This window comes from Gorilla gorilla, chromosome 2, assembly GCF_029281585.2.
Source record: "Gorilla gorilla gorilla isolate KB3781 chromosome 2, NHGRI_mGorGor1-v2.1_pri, whole genome shotgun sequence".
Classification (NCBI taxonomy): Eukaryota; Metazoa; Chordata; class Mammalia; order Primates; family Hominidae; genus Gorilla; species Gorilla gorilla.
Window position 1 is genome coordinate 131034518 of NC_086017.1, and position 20539 is coordinate 131055056.

The 20539-nt window shown below is 42.7% G+C and overlaps 1 protein-coding gene across 6 annotated transcripts in view; it reads right to left on the reverse strand.

Moving 5' to 3' along the window:
- Window positions 1–20539, reverse strand: part of GPR156 (G protein-coupled receptor 156) — a 129591-nt gene that overhangs the window by 12585 nt on the left and 96467 nt on the right. For 2 of the 6 annotated variants that reach the window (XM_019024079.4, XM_055383746.2), the window contains exons 6-8: window positions 16817–16942; window positions 15450–15545; window positions 11269–11505 (exon numbers count right to left, since the gene is read on the reverse strand). In XM_019024079.4, the coding sequence (XP_018879624.2) occupies window positions 11269–11505; window positions 15450–15545; window positions 16817–16942 (459 nt within the window). The remainder of the gene's footprint in view (window positions 1–11268; window positions 11506–15449; window positions 15546–16816; window positions 16943–20539) is intronic. The other 4 variants (XM_019024080.4, XM_055383748.2, XM_055383747.2 and 1 more) reach the window with 4 other exon arrangements.

Sequence of the window (20539 nt, forward strand, 5' to 3'; positions counted from 1 at the left end):
CCACTAAGCTTGTGGGAATTTGTTATAGCAGCAGTGGGAAACTAATATGGTGGGACTAAATGTCAACTCTTTAACAGGGTCCAGCAGGGCCTCAGAAGCTCCCCAGGTGTGTCTCTCCCCAGTCCTGTCATTCTCCCCCTGGTTTCCATTTGTGCTTCAAAAATAACAAAGACCGTGGTGCTCCAAACATACCCTACTCTCTTTCTAGCCTCCCTGCCTCTGGTCATGATGTTATTCCATCAGAAATGCCACCTACTTTCCCCCACCTCTTTTTTTTTTTTTTTTTAATTATACTTTAAGTTTTAGGGTACATGTGCACATTGCGCAGGTTAGTTACATATGTATACATGTGCCATGCTGGTGCGCTGCACCCACTAACTCATCATCTAGCATTAGGTATATCTCCCGATGCTATCCCTCCCCCCTCCCCCCACCCCACAACAGTCCCCAGAGTGCGATATTCCCCTTCCTGTGTCCATGTGATCTCATTGTTCAATTCCCACCTATAAGTGAGAATATGTGGTGTTTGGTTTTTTGTTCTTGTGATAGTTTACTGAGAATGATGATTTCCAATTTCATCCATGTCCCTACAAAGGACATGAACTCATCATTTTTTATGGCTGCATAGTATTCCATGGTGTATATGTGCCACATTTTCTTAATCCAGTCTATCATTGATGGACATTTGGGTTGGTTCCAAGTCTTTGCTATTATGAATAATGCCGCAATAAACATACGTGTGCATGTGCCTTTATAGCAGCATGATTTATAGTCATTTGGGTATATACCCAGTAATGGGATGGCTGGGTCAAATGGTATTTCTAGTTCTAGATCCCTGAGGAATCGCCACACTGACTTCCACAATGGTTGAACTAGTTTACAGTCCCACCAACAGTGTAAAAGTGTTCCTATTTCTCCACATCCTCTCCAGCACCTGTTGTTTCCTGACTTTTTAATGATTGCCATTCTAACTGGTGTGAGATGGTATCTCATAGTGGTTTTGATTTGCATTTCTCTGATGGCCAGTGATGATGAGCATTTTTTCATGTGTTTTTTGGCTGCATAAATGTCTTCTTTTGGGAAGTGTCTGTTCATGTCCTTCGCCCACTTTTTGATGGGGTTGTTTGTTTTTTTCTTGTAAATTTGTTTGAGTTCATTGTAGATTCTGGATATTAGCCCTTTGTCAGATGAGTAGGTTGCAAAAATTTTCTCCCATGTTGTAGGTTGCCTGTTCACTCTGATGGTAGTTTCTTTTGCTGTGCAGAAGCTCTTTAGTTTAATTAGATCCCATTTGTCAATTTTGTCTTTTGTTGCCATTGCTTTTGGTGTTTTGGACATGAAGTCCTTGCCCATGCCTATGTCCTGGATGGTAATCCCTAGGTTTTCTTCTAGGGTTTTTATGGTTTTAGGTCTAACGTTTAAATCTTTAATCCATCTTGAATTGATTTTTGTATAAGGTGTAAGGAAGGGATCCAGTTTCAGCTTTCTACATATGGCTAGCCAGTTTTCCCAGCACCATTTATTAAATAGGGAATCCTTTCCCCATTGCTTGTTTTTCTCAGGTTTGTCAAAGATCAGATAGTTGTAGGTATGCGGCGTTATTTCTGAGGGCTCTGTTCTGTTCCATTGATCTATATCTCTGTTTTGGTACCAGTACCATGCTGTTTTGGTTACTGTAGCCTTGTAGTATAGTTTGAAGTCAGGTAGTGTGATGCCTCCAGCTTTGTTCTTTTGGCTTAGGATTGACTTGGCGATGCGGGCTCTTTTTTGGTTCCATATAAACTTTAAAGTAGTTTTTTCCAATTCTGTGAAGAAAGTCATTGGTAGCTTGATGGGGATGGCATTGAATCTGTAAATTACCTTGGGCAGTATGGCTATTTTCACGATATTGATTCTTCCTACCCATGAGCATGGAATGTTCTTCCATTTGTTTGTATCCTCTTTTATTTCCTTGAGCAGTGGTTTGTAGTTCTGCTTGAAGAGGTCCTTTACATCCCTTGTAAGTTGGATTCCTAGGTATTTTATTCTCTTTGAAGCAATTGTGAATGGGAGTTCACTCATGATTTGGCTCTCTGTTTGTCTGTTGTTGGTGTATAAGAATGCTTGTGATTTTTGTACATTGATTTTGTATCCTGAGACTTTGCTGAAGTTGCTTATCAGCTTAAGGAGATTTTGGGCTGAGACAATGGGGTTTTCTAGATATACAATCATGTCGTCTGCAAACAGGGACAATTTGACTTCCTCTTTTCCTAATTGAATACCCTTTATTTCCTTCTCCTGCCTAATTGCCCTGGCTAGAACTTCCAACACTATGTTGAATAGGAGTGGTGAGAGAGGGCATCCCTGTCTTGTGCCAGTTTTCAAAGGGAATGCTTCCAGTTTTTGCCCATTCAGTATGATATTGGCTGTGGGTTTGTCATAGATAGCTCTTATTATTTTGAAATATGTCCCATCAATACCTAATTTATTGAGAGTTTTTAGCATGAAGGGTTGTTGAATTTTGTCAAAGGCTTTTTCTGCATCTATTGAGATAATCATGTGGTTTTTGTCTTTGGCTCTGTTTATATGCTGGATTACATTTATTGATTTGCGTATATTGAACCAGCCTTGCATCCCAGGGATGAAGCCCACTTGATCATGGTGGATAAGCTTTTTGATGTGCTGCTGGATTCGGTTTGCCAGTATTTTATTGAGGATTTTTGCATCAATGTTCATCAAGGATATTGGTCTAAAATTCTCTTTTTTGGTTGTGTCTCTGCCTGGCTTTGGTATCAGAATGATGCTGGCCTCATAAAATGAGTTAGGGAGGATTCCCTCTTTTTCTATTGATTGGAATAGTTTCAGAAGGAATGGTACCAGTTCCTCCTTGTAACTCTGGTAGAATTCGGCTGTGAATCCATCTGGTCCTGGACTCTTTTTGGTTGGTAAACTATTGATTATTGCCACAATTTCAGCTCCTGTTATTGGTCTATTCAGAGATTCAACTTCTTCCTGGTTTAGTCTTGGGAGAGTGTATGTGTCGAGGAATTTATCCATTTCTTCTAGATTTTCTAGTTTATTTGCGTAGAGGTGTTTGTAGTATTCTCTGATGGTAGTTTGTATTTCTGTGGGATCGGTGGTGATATCCCCTTTATCATTTTTTATTGTGTCTATTTGATTCTTCTCTCTTTTTTCTTTATTAGTCTTGCTAGCGGTCTATCAATTTTGTTGATCCTTTCAAAAAACCAGCTCCTGGATTCACTAATTTTTTGAAGGGTTTTTTGTGTCTCTATTTCCTTCAGTTCTGCTCTGATTTTAGTTATTTCTTGCCTTCTGCTAGCTTTTGAATGTGTTTGCTCTTGCTTTTCTAGTTCTTTTAATTGTGATGTTAGGGTGTCAATTTTGGATCTTTCCTGCTTTCTCTTGTGGGCATTTAGTGCTATAAATTTCCCTCTACACACTGCTTTGAATGCGTCCCAGAGATTCTGGTATGTTGTGTCTTTGTTCTCATTGGTTTCAAAGAACATCTTTACTTCTGCCTTCATTTCGTTATGTACCCAGTAGTCGTTCAGGAGCAGGTTGTTCAGTTTCCATGTAGTTGAGCGGCTTTGAGTGAGATTCTTAATCCTGAGTTCTAGTTTGATTGCACTGTGGTCTAAGAGATAGTTTGTTTTAATTTCTGTTCTTTTACATTTGCTGAGGAGAGCTTTACTTCCAACTATGTGGTCAATTTTGGAATAGGTGTGGTGTGGTGCTGAAAAAAATGTATATTCTGTTGATTTGGGGTGGAGAGTTCTGTAGATGTCTATTAGGTCCGCTTGGTGCAGAGCTGAGTTCAATTCCTGGGTATCCTTGTTGACTTTCTGTCTCGTTGATCTGTCTAATGTTGACAGTGGGGTGTTAAAGTCTCCCATTATTAATGTGTGGGAGTCTAAGTCTCTTTGCAGGTCACTCAGGACTTGCTTTATGAATCTGGGTGCTCCTGTATTGGGTGCATATATATTTAGGATAGTTAGCTCTTCTTGTTGAATTGATCCCTTTACCATTATGTAATGGCCTTCTTTGTCTCTTTTGATCTTTGTTGGTTTAAAGTCTGTTTTATCAGAGACTAGGATTGCAACCCCTGCCTTTTTTTGTTTTCCATTTGCTTGGTAGATCTTCCTCCATCCTTTTATTTTGAGCCTATGTGTGTCTCTGCACATGAGATGGGTTTCCTGAATACAGCACACTGATGGGTGTTGACTCTTTATCCAACTTGCCAGTCTGTGTCTTTTAATTGGAGAATTTAGTCCATTTACATTTAAAGTTAATATTGTTATGTGTGAATTTGATCCTGTCATTATGATGTTAGCTGGTGATTTTGCTCGTTAGTTGATGCAGTTTCTTCCTAGTCTCGACGGTCTTTACATTTCGGCATGATTTTGCAGCGGCTGGTACTGGTTGTTCCTTTCCATGTTTAGTGCTTCCTTCAGGAGCTCTTTTAGGGCAGGCCTGGTGGTGACAAAATCTCTCAGCATTTGCTTGTCTGTAAAGGATTTTATTTCTCCTTCACTTATGAAGCTTAGTTTGGCTGGATATGAAATTCTGGGTTGAAAATTGTTTTCTTTAAGAATGTTGAATATCGGCCCCCACTCTCTTCTGACTTGTAGGGTTTCTGCCGAGAGATCCGCTGTTAGTCTGATGGGCTTCCCTTTGAGGGTAACCCGACCTTTCTCTCTGGCTGCCCTTAACATTTTTTCCTTCATTTCAACTTTGGTGAATCTGACAATTATGTGTCTTGGAGTTGCTCTTCTCGAGGAGTATCTTTGTGGCGTTCTCTGTATTTCCTGAATCTGAACGTTGGCCTGCCTTGCTAGATTGGGGAAGTTCTCCTGGATAATATCCTGCAGAGTGTTTTCCAACTTGGTCCCATTCTCCCCGTCACTTTCACGTACACCAATCAGACGTAGATTTGGTCTTTTCACATAGTCCCATATTTCTTGGAGGCTTTGCTCATTTCTTTTTATTCTTTTTTCTCTAAACTTCCCTTCTCGCTTCATTTCATTCATTTCATCTTCCATTGCTGATACCCTTTCTTCCAGTTGATCACATCGGCTCCTGAGGCTTCTGCATTCTTCACATAGTTCTCAAGCCTTGGTTTTCAGCTCCATCAGCTCCTTTAAGCACTTCTCTGTATTGGTTATTCTAGTTATACATTCTTCTAAATTTTTTTCAAAGTTTTCAACTTCTTTGCCTTTGGTTTGAATGTCTTCCCGTAGCTCAGAGTAATTTGATCATCTGAAGCCTTCTTCTCTCAGCTCGTCAAAGTCATTCTCCATCCAGCTTTGTTCCGTTGCTGGTGAGGAACTGCGTTCCTTTGGAGGAGGAGAGACGCTCTGCATTTTAGAGTTTCCAGTTTTTCTGTTCTGTTTTTTCCCCCATCTTTGTGGTTTTATCTACTTTTGGTCTTTGATGATGGTGATGTACAGATGGGTTTTCGGTGTGGATGTCCTTTCTGTTTGTTAGTTTTCCTTCTAACAGACAGGACCCTCAGCTGCAGGTCTGTTGGAATACCCTGCCGTGTGAGGTGTCAGTGTGCCCCTGCTGGGGGTTGCCTCCCAGTTAGGCTGCTCGGGGGTCAGGGGTCAGGGACCCACTTGAGGAGGCAGTCTGCCCCTTCTCAGATCTCCAGCTGCGTGCTGGGAGAACCACTGCTCTCTTCAAAGCTGTCAGGCAGGGACATTTAAGTCTGCAGAGGTTACTGCTGTCTTTTTGTTTGTCTGTGCCCTGCCCCCAGAGGTGGAGCCTACAGTGGCAGGCAGGCGTCGTGGAGCTGTGGTGGGCTCCACCCAGTTCGAGCTTCCCGGCTGCTTTGTTTACCTAAGCAAGCCTGGGCAATGGCGGGCGCCCCTCCCCCAGCCTTGCTGCCGCCTTGCAGTTTGATCTCAGACTGCTGTGCTAGCAATCAGCGAGACTCCGTGGGCGTAGGACCCTCTGAGCCATGTGTGGGATATAATCTCATGGTGCGCCGTTTTTTAAGCCGGTCAGAAAAGTGCAATATTCGGGTGGGAGTCACCCGATTTTCCAGGTGCGTCCGTCATCCCTTTCTTTGACTCGGAAAGGGAACTCCCTGACCCCTTGCGCTTCCCAGGTGAGGCAATGCCTCGCCCTGCTTCGGCTCACGCACGGTGCGTGCACCCACTGGCCTGCGCCCACTGTCTGGCACTCCCTAGTGAGATGAACCCGGTACCTCAGATGGAAATGCAGAAATCACCCGTCTTCTGCGTCGCTCACGCTGGGAGCTGTAGACCGGAGCTGTTCCTATTCGGCCATCTTGGCTCCTCCCCCCTTCCCCCGTCTCTACAATGAACTCTTATGTTTCCTTCAAGACTGAGCTCGAACACCTCATCTTCCTTCCTTCCTTCCTTCCTTCCTCCCTCCTTCCCTCCCTCCCTCTCTCCCTCTCTCCCTTCCTTCCTTCTTTTTTTTTTTTTTTTTTGAGACAGGGTCTTACTCTGTCTGGAGTGCAGTGACACAATCACAGCTCACTGCAGCCTCAACCTCCTGGGCTCAGGTGATCCTCCTACTTCAGCCTCCTGGGTAGCTGGGACCAGAGGCATGCACCACCATGCCTGACTAATTTTTGCTTTATATTTTTTGAGACAGTCTCACTCTGTCTCTGGCTGGAGTGCAATGGCACAATCTCGGCTCACTGCAACCCTTGTCTCCCGGTTTAAGCAACTCTCCTGCCTCAGCCTCCCAAGTAGCTGGATCACAGGCGCCCGCCACCACACCCAGCTAATTTTTTGTATTTTTAGTAGAGACGGGGTTTTACCATGTTGGCCAGGCTGGTCTCAAACTCCTGACTTCAGGTGATCTACCCGCCTTGGCCTCCCAAACTGCTGGAATTACAGGCGTGAGCCACCACGTCTAGCCAATTTTTGCATTTTTTGCAGAGACCAGGTTTCACCATGTTGACCAGGTTGCTCTCGAACTCTTGGGCTCAAGCGATCCACCCGCCTCAGCCTTGAAAAGTGCTGGGATTATAAGCATGAGCCACCATGCCCAGCCTCATTTTCTGAGAAGGTGCCACCGAGTTCTCAGATGGGCTGGGGAAGGCCTTTCTCAAAGCTCTTAACACATGTATGATAATTCCTTTCATGTTTGCTCCCCACTAGACCTAGAGGCGGACCCTGTGTTTAAGTGCATGTACCCAGCAGTTAATAAGTGGATGGATGGATGCATGCATGAACAAATGAAGGAAGCTTTCTTTAAAATGCTCACTGGTCTAGCAGGGGTGCTGGGACATACACGTATAATTATAAGGCAGATTAGAAAGGCCTGCACATCTTCAGGGAGGAGCAGATGAAATGCTTTCGGGGTTAGAGGAGAGAGAAAACAATGTCCTACCTTAGGACCTGCCCGCCTCTCTGAGGGAGCAGAGGGCTGGGGGATGGGTCATATTCAGGTCAGAACAGCAGCGGCTGGCTGACTTCTAGTGATGACCTCAGTGCTTGGCATAAACACTCAGGCATTTCCTGAGTGCCTGTGTAAAGAAGGCTTCTTGGGCCCCTTGTCTCCTTAGTAATGTCATCCATTTCACCGGCTCTCTGGCGCTGCCTCGCTGCCCTGGGGGTATCTGTGCCTTTGCTTTCACAAACCCCTCCCATCACAGTCATGTCTGAAAGCTCACTGGCAAGAAGGAACCCCGTTTTGCTGCAACCCCCAACCCCTACCCAGATAGTTCCCCTCACGCACTTTCCCAAATTTACTCAAATTACTTTCCCAAATTCTCTTCTAGGAATACACAGTGCAAGTATCACAGGGAGAATCGTTCTTCTACCAAAGACCTCTAAGCCAGAGGGGAACACACAGAAACCTAACAAACCTCAGTTTCTTTTATATTTTGAAAAAGAACTACTTACCATCTAAACCTAAAATACAACAGACTACAAAATATATTTTTTAGTTTCACATCATGGTCAGTTAGTTCCAGAGGAGAAAAAAAAAAAACACAAGGGAGAAAATGGAAGAGGAAAGACAGAGTAAGAGAAAGGAAGCTTAAGAAAGCTAGGAGGGAAAGAGGGAGTGAGACAGAAGGAAAGCAAGGCCAGTGCAGTCCATCCACCCAATTCCTGTACCTCATAATCATTCCATTTCCATTCCCAATTCAACAAATCAGTGTTTGTTGCTTAGTGAAAACCTGGAAGGCAGATTTCCAGCAGCACTTCATCCTGCATTTTTGTGTGTAGAGTACCCAGATGTCACAATTGTCCTAGCTGCTGAGGACTCAAACACCAGGCAAAGGGGAAGTGATGTGGCTGAGGCTTACGATGCAAGGGGGCAGTGGTGAGAGGTGAGGATGGAGAGAGGAGCAGTAAGCAGGGCGCCATCATGGAGATTGCCAATTCATTCAGTTTTCTGACCAAGGCTTTGTTTGTTCAGAAATGCTTTCCTCTGATAGCTCTTTGATAATGACTTCTGTCCCAAATTATTTTGTTCTCTTTCAGAGACTCCTATCAGCTCTCAATTGTATTCCTAGATGTTTTCCATATTTTATTTTTTTCTTTTTCTTTTATTTTTTGAGACAGATTTTCGCTCTTGTTGCCCAGGCTGGAGTGCAATGGCGTGATCTTGGCTCACTGCAACCTCTGCCTCCTGGGTTCAGGCGATTCTCCTGCCTCAGTCTCCCAAGTAGCTGGGATTACAGACGGATGCCACAACGCCCAGCTAATTTTTGTATTTTTAGTAGAGATGGGGTTTCACCATGTTGGTCAGGCTGGTTTCAAACTCCTGACCTCAGGTGATCCGCCCACATCGGCCTCCCAAAATGCTGGGATTACAGGCATGAGGTACTGCATCTGGCCATTTTCCATATTTTCTTATCTAGTCTCTCATTTGTTTCCTTATTTTCTGTTTCCTTAAAGTAATTCACTAATTCAATATTTTGTAGTGTCTAATTGCCCAGTCAATGCTTCTATTGGGATTTTAAATTTAATACCATATTTCTAATCCTTATTCAATATTTTATTAAGATTAGCTTTTTTTCATGATAGTTTGCTTTAGTTGAAAAGAGACAATATCCTTTGAATTCTATTGACAAGTCCGGTATCTTCTAAACACTTCTACTTCAGAGGAAGGTAGCTTCTCTAAATCTTTAGACATTTGTAGTCCTCTTCTTGTGAACTGCAGATTCCCTTCATAGATCATTTCCTCCAGAATTTATAGTCTTACATGGAAAGAGCTGTAACTTCCTAGTATTATAACTATATTCTCTTAGTCTTTTCCTCATGTTCACAAGAGAACTGCCATAGCTCTAGGAATCACATACATTCAAGGTAGGAAGTGGGTAAAAAGGGTGATGTTAGCCATGCTTATAACCTTTTTCAGGAAAGCAAAAGCTTTCTCAAAAGCTTCTCAGAAAACCTCTAGTGTTCAAAATGGTGTCATATAGGCACTCCTATCTCTATGGGAAGCTGGCAAAAGAAGAGTCTAGCTGTTGCTGTCTCTATAGTGCAGGCAAGCAAGGAAGAAAGGGGTTAGCAGCTCTGTTGCCCAGGCTGGAGGGCAGTGGCGCAATCTCGGCTCACTGCAACCTCTGCCTCCCGGGTTCCAGTGATTCTCCTGCCTCAGCCTCCCGAGTAGCTGGGATTATAGGTGTGCACCACCATGCCCAGCTAATTTTCATATTTTTAGTAGAGACAGAGTTTCACCATGTTGGCCAGGCTGGTCTCGAACTCCTAACCTCAAGTGATACGCCTACCTCAGCCTCACCAAGTGCTGGGATTACAGGTGTGAGCCACTGTGCCTGGTCAGAGTGTACCCTTAAAGGGTACTTATTTCTACAAAAACTCCTCCTTTTCCTCTGCCAGTAATCAGTCAACCAGGCCTCTCCGCCCTGACAGTCAACAGGTAGGCTGCTGTCAGGCAGGGCTTGCTTGTTTATGGAATCAGGACTGCCTTGTACCCTTCAGCACCAGTTCTCTGCATTGTTGATCGCTACCAATCCAACAATGTTGGCTGCAGGGCCTAAGGGGTGGGCTTCCCAAAAGGCACCTGCCTACCCTTCCCTCCGCCCCCTCCCCCGGTCTCCCAGGGAGAAACAGTCCTTGCTTCTCAGAGCCCATTTCTGCCTCATCCCAGACAAACAAGCCTCAGCTCTAAATGGCTTCCTTCATTCCAGTTTTTACAGCATTAAGATTTGGCAAAAATTCCTCCCGTTTCTGGCACAGAGGCAATAGCCATCCATCGTTTCTAGTGCTGCTGCTGCAGATTTTTCCATATTTATGTATTCTGTTGAGTACTGTAATGAGGATTTGTGATAGAGAAGAATCATAACAGGGCTATGCCCATGTCATACCATCATGACCCAAAGTGCACTCTTCCCTTTCACAAATACACTGTAACATGCCATCAGCCAACACTTACATTATCAGTTAGCTCCATCATGAGGAATTAGTTTACAGTCAACTGGAAGCTGCAATGGGAATCAGGACAGGGTCTTGAAGGAGGAGTGGGATGAGGGAGGCCTCAGAGGGAAGAAAAGGAGAACTAGGAGGGAAACAAGAAAGTACCTAGTGCCAAGTTCATTAACCTAGATATATGTGGCTCGATGGTCCCCAGGGTGTAGCATGAACAATCCCACATCCCTTTGCTTTCTGAGCCTAGGATTCCTTCTCTGTTCCCTCTGACTCCCTTTCTTCTTTGCTATCTGGCTATTTCTGCTTCTGTCTTCCTCCCTCATTTGATTTTTTAAAATCCCCATAATATGAAACATATTTTTATTTAGTTTCTACCTCTCCTTATTGTAAAAAGCAGAGAAATGTTCTGTATTTTCCTCCAATAAAAAGAAAGGAAAAGCATTTTAAATCATAAAGTTCCATCCAAATGGATTTTTTCCTGTGGGTCTGCAATCCCCAATTGGAAAAATATAAAGGTTCCTTGCTCCCAGGCTAGTGAAAGAAATATTAATAACATGATGGAAATGAGGGGAGGATGGGGAACGAGTGCAGCAGACCAGAGGGTGGATGGAAAAGCAGGACTGCGAGGCAGCCCCCGCAAGGGACAGGCACCACAGGTGTGAAGAGTGCAAACAGGGGCTGCCACCACTGCTTGGACCACTCTGGCTTGTCCCCCTTGCTGACCAGGACAGTGAGAAAGGACAAAGGCAACCAGCTCACTAGGATCCCCTGTCTGCTTTCTGACTCTCCAATAAGTGGCATGGAAAGGTATCAGTAGAAAACAAAATGAGCAATTTGTCAGTGAAAAACTCTAGAGTGACTAAGAGGACCAGCCCTGCAAAATCCATACCTGGGGAATGAAGATGAAGCAGTTGATTGTAGTTGTACAAACAAAGATCCCTCCAGATGTGAGTCCAAAGACCAGGTTGGGCCAGGAATGCAAGTATCTGGTGACTACAAAAAGCAGCCCAGCAGCCAGTACAAGGAGGTTGACCCCCACCATGATGGTTAAGGACTGATTCACAGGAGGGGAGCTGACATGGCCAGTCAGGCCAGCCAGGTAGGCACCATACAGCAGGAGCAGGCCCTGGCGGGTGAAGAGGTGACGGAGGCTCAGAGAAGTGTAACAAGAGGTCAACGAGCAGTAGGTTTGCAACCAATTTCCTCATCTGTAAAATTAGGACACTAATACCTACCTTAAGGACTACTATGAGGATTTGCTAAGATATCACATAAGAAAACCCTCAGGGCAGCCCCTTATACCTACTAGGTACTTAATAAATGTTATTTTCCTCTCCTTTGCTGAGAATTAGTTTATCAGAAGTCAGCAAGTCAGCCATTAAATAAGACTCTTCTGAGACAAGGCATAGGACAGGATCATGTGGGTGGGTTAGTATCCCTACAGAAAGAGCTGTTGGGCACTTGGAGGACAGTGGGCCCACAGAACCTCTGATAGTGAGTGCTACCACAGCCATTGTCTGGTGTTGCCCTGCTCAAAGCTGAAGGTGCACAGGGAAGCTGAAAGTGACCTCTGATCTGCTTGTCAAGTCACGTGCCACAGCCGGGGCAGCCCAGAGGAAGGGGCTCTTTTCTCTAATTTGCCCAAAGGCACCATCTGCTTGCCAAGCCTTGCACCTGCAAGACTGCATCTCACTAGAAGGGATGGGCCTTTAAAAAATTTACACAAAGGATCTCTACAGGCTAGCAGCGGCTCCATGCCAGCGAGTGTTTATGGGAGATGAAGAGTTAAAAAAGGGGAGAACAAAGGCAGGCTGGGACCCAGGCAAGACTGTGGGGCAGGCACACACAGCAAAAGCTCCATCTATAGTTCTCACCCTTTTTGTGACATTTCTTGCTCCCCTACAAGGAACCCAGGGCCCTATTCTGTTCTCTTTCCTATGAATATAAACCTGCTCTCAGAGTTGTCATTTGTACTAAGGAGAAAATAACTCATAGCACCTTAAAGTGCTGCCCCCTCCATAGGAGCTGCATTCATACAGAAATCAAAGCTTTAGTCAATAATACATAATACATAGATTCAATTAGGTTCACCTTTCTGACTATGTGCGCAGTGCCATAGTACGTGTAGGGCAGAAAATAGTGACACAAAGAAGTCAGGGTCCTGGCTTTTAACACTTGGTCTGGTAGGTAGATTTAAGGTAAGCACAAAAATCTTCTTCTTCTTTTTTTTTTTTTTTTTTTGAGATGGAGTTTCGCTCTTGTTGCCCAGGCTGACGTGCAATGGCATGATCTCTGCTCACTGCAACCTCCGTCTCCCGGGTTCAAGCGATTCTCCTGTCTCAGCCCCCGAGTAGCTGGGATTACAGGCTTGTGCCACCATGCTGGGCTAATTTTGTATTTTTAGTAGAGATGGGGTTTCACCATGTTGGTCAGGCTGGTCTCAAACTCCTGACCTCAGGTGATCCAACCGCCTTAGCCTCCCAAAGTGCTGGGATTACCGGCGTGAGCCACTGCGCCCAGCCTAAAAATGTTCATGTTGATGACTCAGAACGTGAAGATGCCATGGGAGACGAGGTGGGGGTGGGACTGTGGGATTCAGAGGGAGAACTAATAATGAAAATAAAGTCAGGTATCAGCAGGACACCTGCTGGTGACCCTCAAATCATATGACGTGGTCAACTCCACCTTCATGGGTGACACTAAAGAACGTATTTTGGAGAACTGGCTGTGCCAGAAGGGAAGGAGTCAGCATGGAAGAGATACCTTCCAGGTTCCCCTAATGTCCAGTGTCCCAAATGGGGCCTGAGGGCCAAATGTGGCCACTCTGAGATCTTCAATGACTAGAAGACACATAAGTCAGGAGACCAGGGAAGCCCAACTTTTGGGTAACTGACGCCATCAGGTGGTATTCAGCAGAGTTGGATCATTGCTAATTTAATAAAAGGCAAATGAAATTAATTCTGTGATTTTGAAATGTTCAGATATGATTCCACTAAAAGATTTTAATTCCATTAAAATTCTTGTTAAAGGGGAAATGGGTGTGAATCAAGTGTCTATACATTCCTGGCTGGTGTCTGAGTGAGTCATATTTGATCCTTGCATATCACTGGCCTTAACTGCTGAGAAGTGTGGGGTAGGGGGCAGTTGACAGACAGCGGGGGTCCTAGAACTCAATGTGGAGATTGGGGTCCTCCTGAGGAGCTTCTCACTGACCAGGGAGTCTATGGGGTCTGGCTCAGTAAGTTTCCTGATGCTCCATCCTTTTCCTTGTTTTTCCTACAGAAAGATATTACAGTAAAATAAAATGGAAATGAGAGTATATAAAAGGCAATGGAGAAAATAAATCAAATTGAGTCACAAAGTAAGTAGCTATGGGGGAAGTGCTGGCTTTCTGGGCTAGGGAGGACACACTCTTCTACAGGGACTCAAGGAACCAACAGAGGCAATGTATTTTCCAGAAGTGTCTAGGGGGCAGTGGAAGAATAGTAATAATAATATCTAACATTTATTGAGCTCTTGCTATGGACCAGGAGCGGCTGAAAACTCTTAACATGCATTAACTCTTTAGAGACAGAACAGTTATGAGGGGATATTATCATCATCCACATTTTAAAATTTGGAAACTGAGGCTCAGAGAGGTTAAATGAGGCTCAGGGTCGGCTAGCCAGGGGCGGAGTCAGATTCAAACCCTGATCTGTCACAACTGAAGCTCATTTTTTAACCATTAGCAAGATTCTGGAGATCAAGAGCTGTTCACTTCCTAGAGTCTTCTTTTAAAAAATATTTCTGTCAAAGTAATATTTGCACATAGTTAAAAAGGAATGTTTCCCTGCCCTAGTCTGGCCCACCCCTAAACCTGTTCCTCACAAGCAACAACTTCTAATACTTTCTTAGTGGTGGAGTGGGTAAAGTTTACCCCCCCCTTTTTTTTTATTGAGATAGAGTCTCGCTCTGTTGCCCAGGATGGAGTGCAGTGGCACAATCTTGGCTCACTGTAACCTCTGCCTCCCAGGTTCAAGTGATTCTCCTGCCTCAGCCTCCCGAGTAGCTGGGATTATAGGTGCATACCACCACACCCAGCTAATTTCTGTATTTTTAGTAGAGGCAGAGTTTCACCATGTTTGGCCAGGCTGGTCTCGAACTCCTGACCTTAAGTGATCCACCCACCTCAGCCTCCCAAAGTGCTGGGATTACAGGTGTGAGCCACTGTGCCCGGCCAGAGTTTACCCTTAAAGGGTACTTATTTCTACAAAAACTCCTCCTTTTCCTCTGCCAGTAATCAGTCAACCAGACCTCTCTGCCCTGATAGTCAACAGGTAGTCTGCTGTCAGGCAGGACTTGCTTGTTTATGGAATCAGGACTGCCCTGTACCCCTCAGCACCAGTTCTCTGTCTCCCTAAGCTGAAAACCAGCTGTCCTGTTCTGAGGACCATCCTCAGTGCTCCATGCAGGTATCCTCTACCTTCTGGAAATAATATTCTACTTTTGCCCATCTAACAGAGACAAATGAGTCTAATGGTGAGAGATTTGGGGCAGTATGGGAGACACTGTGAGACAGGTGGAACCCCTCAAAGGGCCCTGTGAATGCTGCCATCTGTCTCAGAGCCAGTCTTGCTTCCAACCAGAGGGACAAAGTCAGGTGGGTGAAAGGCACCAGGACACCTTGGCCCAAATCTTGAAAAAACACACAAGAGACATAATAAGGGCACTTAGGAGAACAAATAAAGCTGGGTCAAATTTCTCCTCATAATTCCTCTTTCAGGGAAGATGAAGGGAAAACTGGTATTGTCAAATCAATTAAGAAACCAGACCAATAAATAGGAGAAACAGTGGGTGAATTCCAGATGATTTGGGGGAGGACTGAATGAGGGAGTCTAAAGAGTTGGAGGGTCTCCCCCAAACAAATACAAATAGAAAAGTAAAAACAGTCATGGCTTTGAAGTTTATGCATCAACAGAGGTCTCCTCTGAGTTCAAGATTCTTTGCAGACATCACCTCGTTAATTCCTGTAATTCCCTCTTCATATCCATTTTCTTGGTGACAGAGACCATATCAGATGTGGTTACCAACCTTGCATCCCCAAACGAGAGCAATCCAAACATCGGAATACCGGGAAGCACAGAAGTGGGTGCTGGTCGAAGTGCAGGACACATCTTTCCCTGTCACCTAGAAGGGACACAGAGTCAGAACTGGAGGTGCCCACAATTACCAGGAACACAAAGCAGATCTTTGTGAACATCCTGGAGCATGAATTCTTCTACAGTACATGATACCCCCTCAGTATGTAAAAACTGCAGCATTTAGGTGACTCCACTAGAACCTAAATGAGAGTGACTACGTGTTAGGAGAAGAGATGATAAAGTTGGGCTAACAGCTGTGTGCTTGGTGACACTAGGGCTTACCCCTCATTTATGTGCTTTGCTACCCCAATCAAATTAGTGCCTCAACAAAACTATAAACTATTTCATTATGCACCTGCTTTTTGCAAATCATCGAATCCTTAAACATTAATCTTGCAATGTCACGATTCCATGATTCCACTGTATTCCTCAGCCCCTCGTGAGGCTGGAGATACATAATAATTTTTTTTTTTTTTTTTTTTTGTGGCAGGGTCTCACTCTGTCACCCAGGCTGGAGTGCAGTGGTGCAATCTCAGCTCACTGCAACCTCTGCTTCCTGGGTTCAAGAGATTCTCCTGCCTCAGCTTCCCAAGTAGCTGGGATTACAGGCATGTGCCACCACGCCTGGCTAATTTTTGTATTTTTGGTAGAGACATGGTTTCATCATGTTGGCCAGGCTGGTCTCAAACTCCTCACCTCAAGTGAGCTGCCTGCCTCAGCCTCCCAAAATGCTGGGATTACAGGCGTGAGCCACCGTGCCCGGCCATACTTCTTGTTAGTTGAATAGTATGTACTGGACATGGTTAAGTCTTTTACCTACATTGTTTCATTTAATCTTTGCCACAACCCTATGAGATAGGTAGTATTATTATCTCAATTTTACCAATTAGGAAACAGACTTAGAGAGGTTACATAACTTTCCCAAGGTCACACTACTGGTGAGCTTGGTAGGGCTGGGATTTGAACCAGGGTTGACTGACTCCAAAGGCCACCTTAAACTACTACCTCCACCTCTACAATTAGGGAAAGGTAACTGCCGATAGCTGAAAGTTTTAATTATTGATAATGTGGAAGTGGCAGAACTGCCAGGCAGATTCCAGCATGCTGATATCTCATTGTATGCCCACAAAGAGACACTCGGGCAGGAGGAGCAGTGGGAGTGGCAGCAGACTAGGGCAAGAATTACATGGAAGCCACAACTCCTGACTCTCCCTCCTCTTGGAGTCCTTTATCTTCTTGTTGCAAGGATGACTCCTGTGTATCCACAGAGGTCAGTCCAGTTTGGGGATGAGATTCCCTAGGGATTTGGCCCCTCACCGTCATACTGACACTGAGAATCTGGAGGCACTGGATGGGATCAGTCAGCACCCATGTCATGAGCAGGATCACATCAGCCATCAACAGGGCTGCCACCAACCCCAGCAACTGCAGGTCTTTGATAATCTGCAAAAGAGTCAAGGTCAAAACTTCTCCTTGTTGACTGGCTAAATGACACAGGGGCTAGAGTATCCCATGTGCTCTCAGCTATATGCTCCAAGGTCAGCCGTCCCAAGGAGCTTCAAATGTAGCTATCAAAAATGAAACAGACACCAAACATTTACAATGACTTCTATGCTGATATCATTATTAGCATTACACATTTCCATTTGTTTAACTTCTTCATATCCTACCTTTTCCCACAAAGGACTCAAGGTGTTTTATAAAATAAATAAACTATTATTTCTATATGTTTATATAAGCACATAGATATGAATGTCACACCACAATGTTAATAACTATTAACTGAGAGGGTGGGAATCAGAGATGCAGGAAGAATCATTAGCATTTTCATTATATACATATGAATTACAGATTGACTTATGATCTTGACTTATGATGGGGTTATGTCTGGATAAACCCATCATAAGTTGAAAATATCATAAGTCAAAAATGCATTTAATACACCTAGGCTACCAAACATTGCAGCTTAACCTAGCCTACCTTTAATGTGCTCAGAACACTTATATTAGCCTACACCTGGGCAAAATCATCTAAAACAAAGCTTAATTTAATTTATAATGAAGTGTTGAATATCTCATAAAATGTATTGACTACTGTGCTGAAAGTGAAAAACAGAGTGGTTGTATGGGTATTTTAAGTATGGTTTCTACTGAATGTGGATTGCTTTCACACCATTGTAAAATAGAAAAACTGTAAGTTGAACTGTTTTATGTCAGGGACCATCCGTATTTGACTTAGGATGAAGAGAATGTGTTAGTTTGTGACTACAAAAATAAAATTGAGAAAAATATATACTGTGATAGGATTAAAATATTTAACAACAGGGAAGAGAGAAAATAAAGGGAATTATGATGAAGGCTCAGATGAAGAGTGTATATATAATAGCATTTACTAATTGGAGCAGAAGAAATGTGGATCTGAGCTTTTGACAACCAGTGAAAAGAAGCACAACCAGTTACATGATTCAAGGTGTCTGTAAAATTAAAAACAAACCAATTGCCTAATCAAACTGTTCAAAACCAGTGATAAAGGGAAACTACTCAAAGCAAGCAGTGAAGAAAGACACATTTTGTGTAGACATAAAATAAACATGACACTTCTCATCAGATACAAGGCCAAGTGAGAAGACAGTGCAGGAACATCTTGAAAGTACTAGAAGAAGAAAAGGAAATTTCAGTCTAGAATTCTATACTCAGTAATATATCTTTCAGAAATGAAGGCAAAATAAAGACTTTTTCAGATAATCAAAAGCTGAAAGAATTCAGTAGTAGCACACCCACACTGGAATGTTAGATATCCTTCAGGCAAAGGAAAATAATATGAGATAAAAATGTGGATCTATACAGGAAATTAAGAACACTGGAAATGGTAACTAAACAGAAAAATACATGATTAGTTTTCATTACTTAAATATCATTAAAGAAAATAACAAAATTCAGCATGTTGTCCTGGGTCTTAAAAATAAAAAAATAAAATATTTTTAAAGATAATTGATTTATTAAACAAAAGAATTGTATGGGGCCTATAACATGTAACAGCAAAGATAGGAATGGGGATAAAAGGAAGCATACTATTGTAAGGTACTTATACATGAGTGCCAATTATGCTATTCTATAGAAATTCTTCCTGAAATTGAAAAGAAGGGAATAGTTCCCAACTCATTTTATAAAGCCAACATTACCCTGATACCAAAACTAGAAAAATATATTACAAGGCAACCACAGAGCAATATGTATTAAAAACGTGAATGTACAAATTCTAAACAAAGTTTTTATAAAACTGAGTCCAACAATATATGAAGAGGATAATGTATCATGACCAAGTGAAGCTAATCCCAGGGATGGAAGGTTGGTTTGACACCCTAAATCATTTAACATATGGGGAGAGAAAGAGATAATGAGCAGAAGCATAGAGGATTTTTAGGGCAGTAAAACTACTCTGTATGATACTGTAATGGTAGATACATGTCATTGCACATTTGTCCAGACCCATAAAATGTACAACACCAAAAGTGAACCCTAATGTCAAGTACAGACTCTGGGTGATAATGATGTATTAATGTAGTTCCATCAATTGTAATAAGTATATACTCTGATGGGGAATATTGATAATGGGAGAGGCTATGCATGTGTGGGGAAAGACTGTATATGTAAAACCTCTGTACCTTCTGCTCAATTTTTATGTTTACTTAAAACTACTGTAAAAAATAAAGTCTATTGTGTAAGGGTTTAAAAAAAAACCATTTAACATAATCCACCACGTGAATAAACTAAGAAAAGAAAAACTGTATGATCATCTCAATAGACCCAGAAAAAGCTTTTGACAAAACCCAACATCAGTTCTTGATTAAAACTCTCAGCAAAATAAGAATAGAATAGTACTGCCCCAACTGGATAAATGGGATTTACAATAAAACTACTACTAATATCATTCTTAGTTTTGACTGTTTTCCCTATAGGATAAAGAATAACAAATATATCTGCTCTCACCACTTCTATTCAGATTGTACTATTGTATCTAGCCAGTGCAATCAGACAAGAGATTGGAAATAAATTATCTTTATTCACTGCTGATATGATCATCTTTGTAGAAAATCTGATAGACTCTATAAAAAAGCTGCTAGAACTAACATGTAGTTTAGCAAGGTTGCAGTATACAAGCTAAGCATATAAAAATTAATTATATTTCTGTGGCCAGGCATGGTGGCTAATGCCTGTAATCCCAGAACTTCGGGAGGCCGAGGAAGGCGGATCATCTGAGGTTGCGAGTTTGAGACCAACCCGGCCAAAATGGTAAAACCTCATCTCTACTAAAAATACAAAAACTAACCAGGTGTGGTAGCAGGCACCTGTAATCCTAGCTACTTGGGAGGCTGAGGTAGGAGAATTGCTTGAACCCGGGAGGCGGAGGTTGCGGTAAGCCGAGATCGCACCACTGCACTCCAGCCTAAGCGACAGAGTGAGACTCCATCTCAAAAAAAAAAAAAAAATTATATTTCTATATATTAGCAACAAACAACTGGAAAGTGAAATTTAAAAAAATAGTAACATATAAAATAGCATAAAAATATAAAATCCCTAGAAATAAGTTTGATGAAAGATGTGAAAGAGCAATATTGAAAAGTACAAAAAAATGATGGGAAAAATTAAAGACCTAAATAAATGGGTTCATGGGTCAAAGGACACAACATTAGTAAGAAGCCAATTCTCCATAATTTGATCTATTAGATTCAACATAATCCCAAAAGAATTTTTGTAGAAATCAGTAAACTGATTCAAAAATTCACATGGGCATTCAAAAGACCCAGATTAGCCAAAACAGCATTGAAAGAGAAGAAGAAAGTCAAAGAACTAATACTACCTGATTTCAAGATTTAGTATAAAGCTACAGTAATCAGGGTAATATGGCATTGCTGTTGAGATAGACACATCAGTGAGACAGAATGGAGGGTCCAGAAATAGATCTACACACTTATGGACAACTGATTTAACGAAGGCACAAAGGTAATTCAGTGAAGAAAGGACAATCTTTTCAACAAAT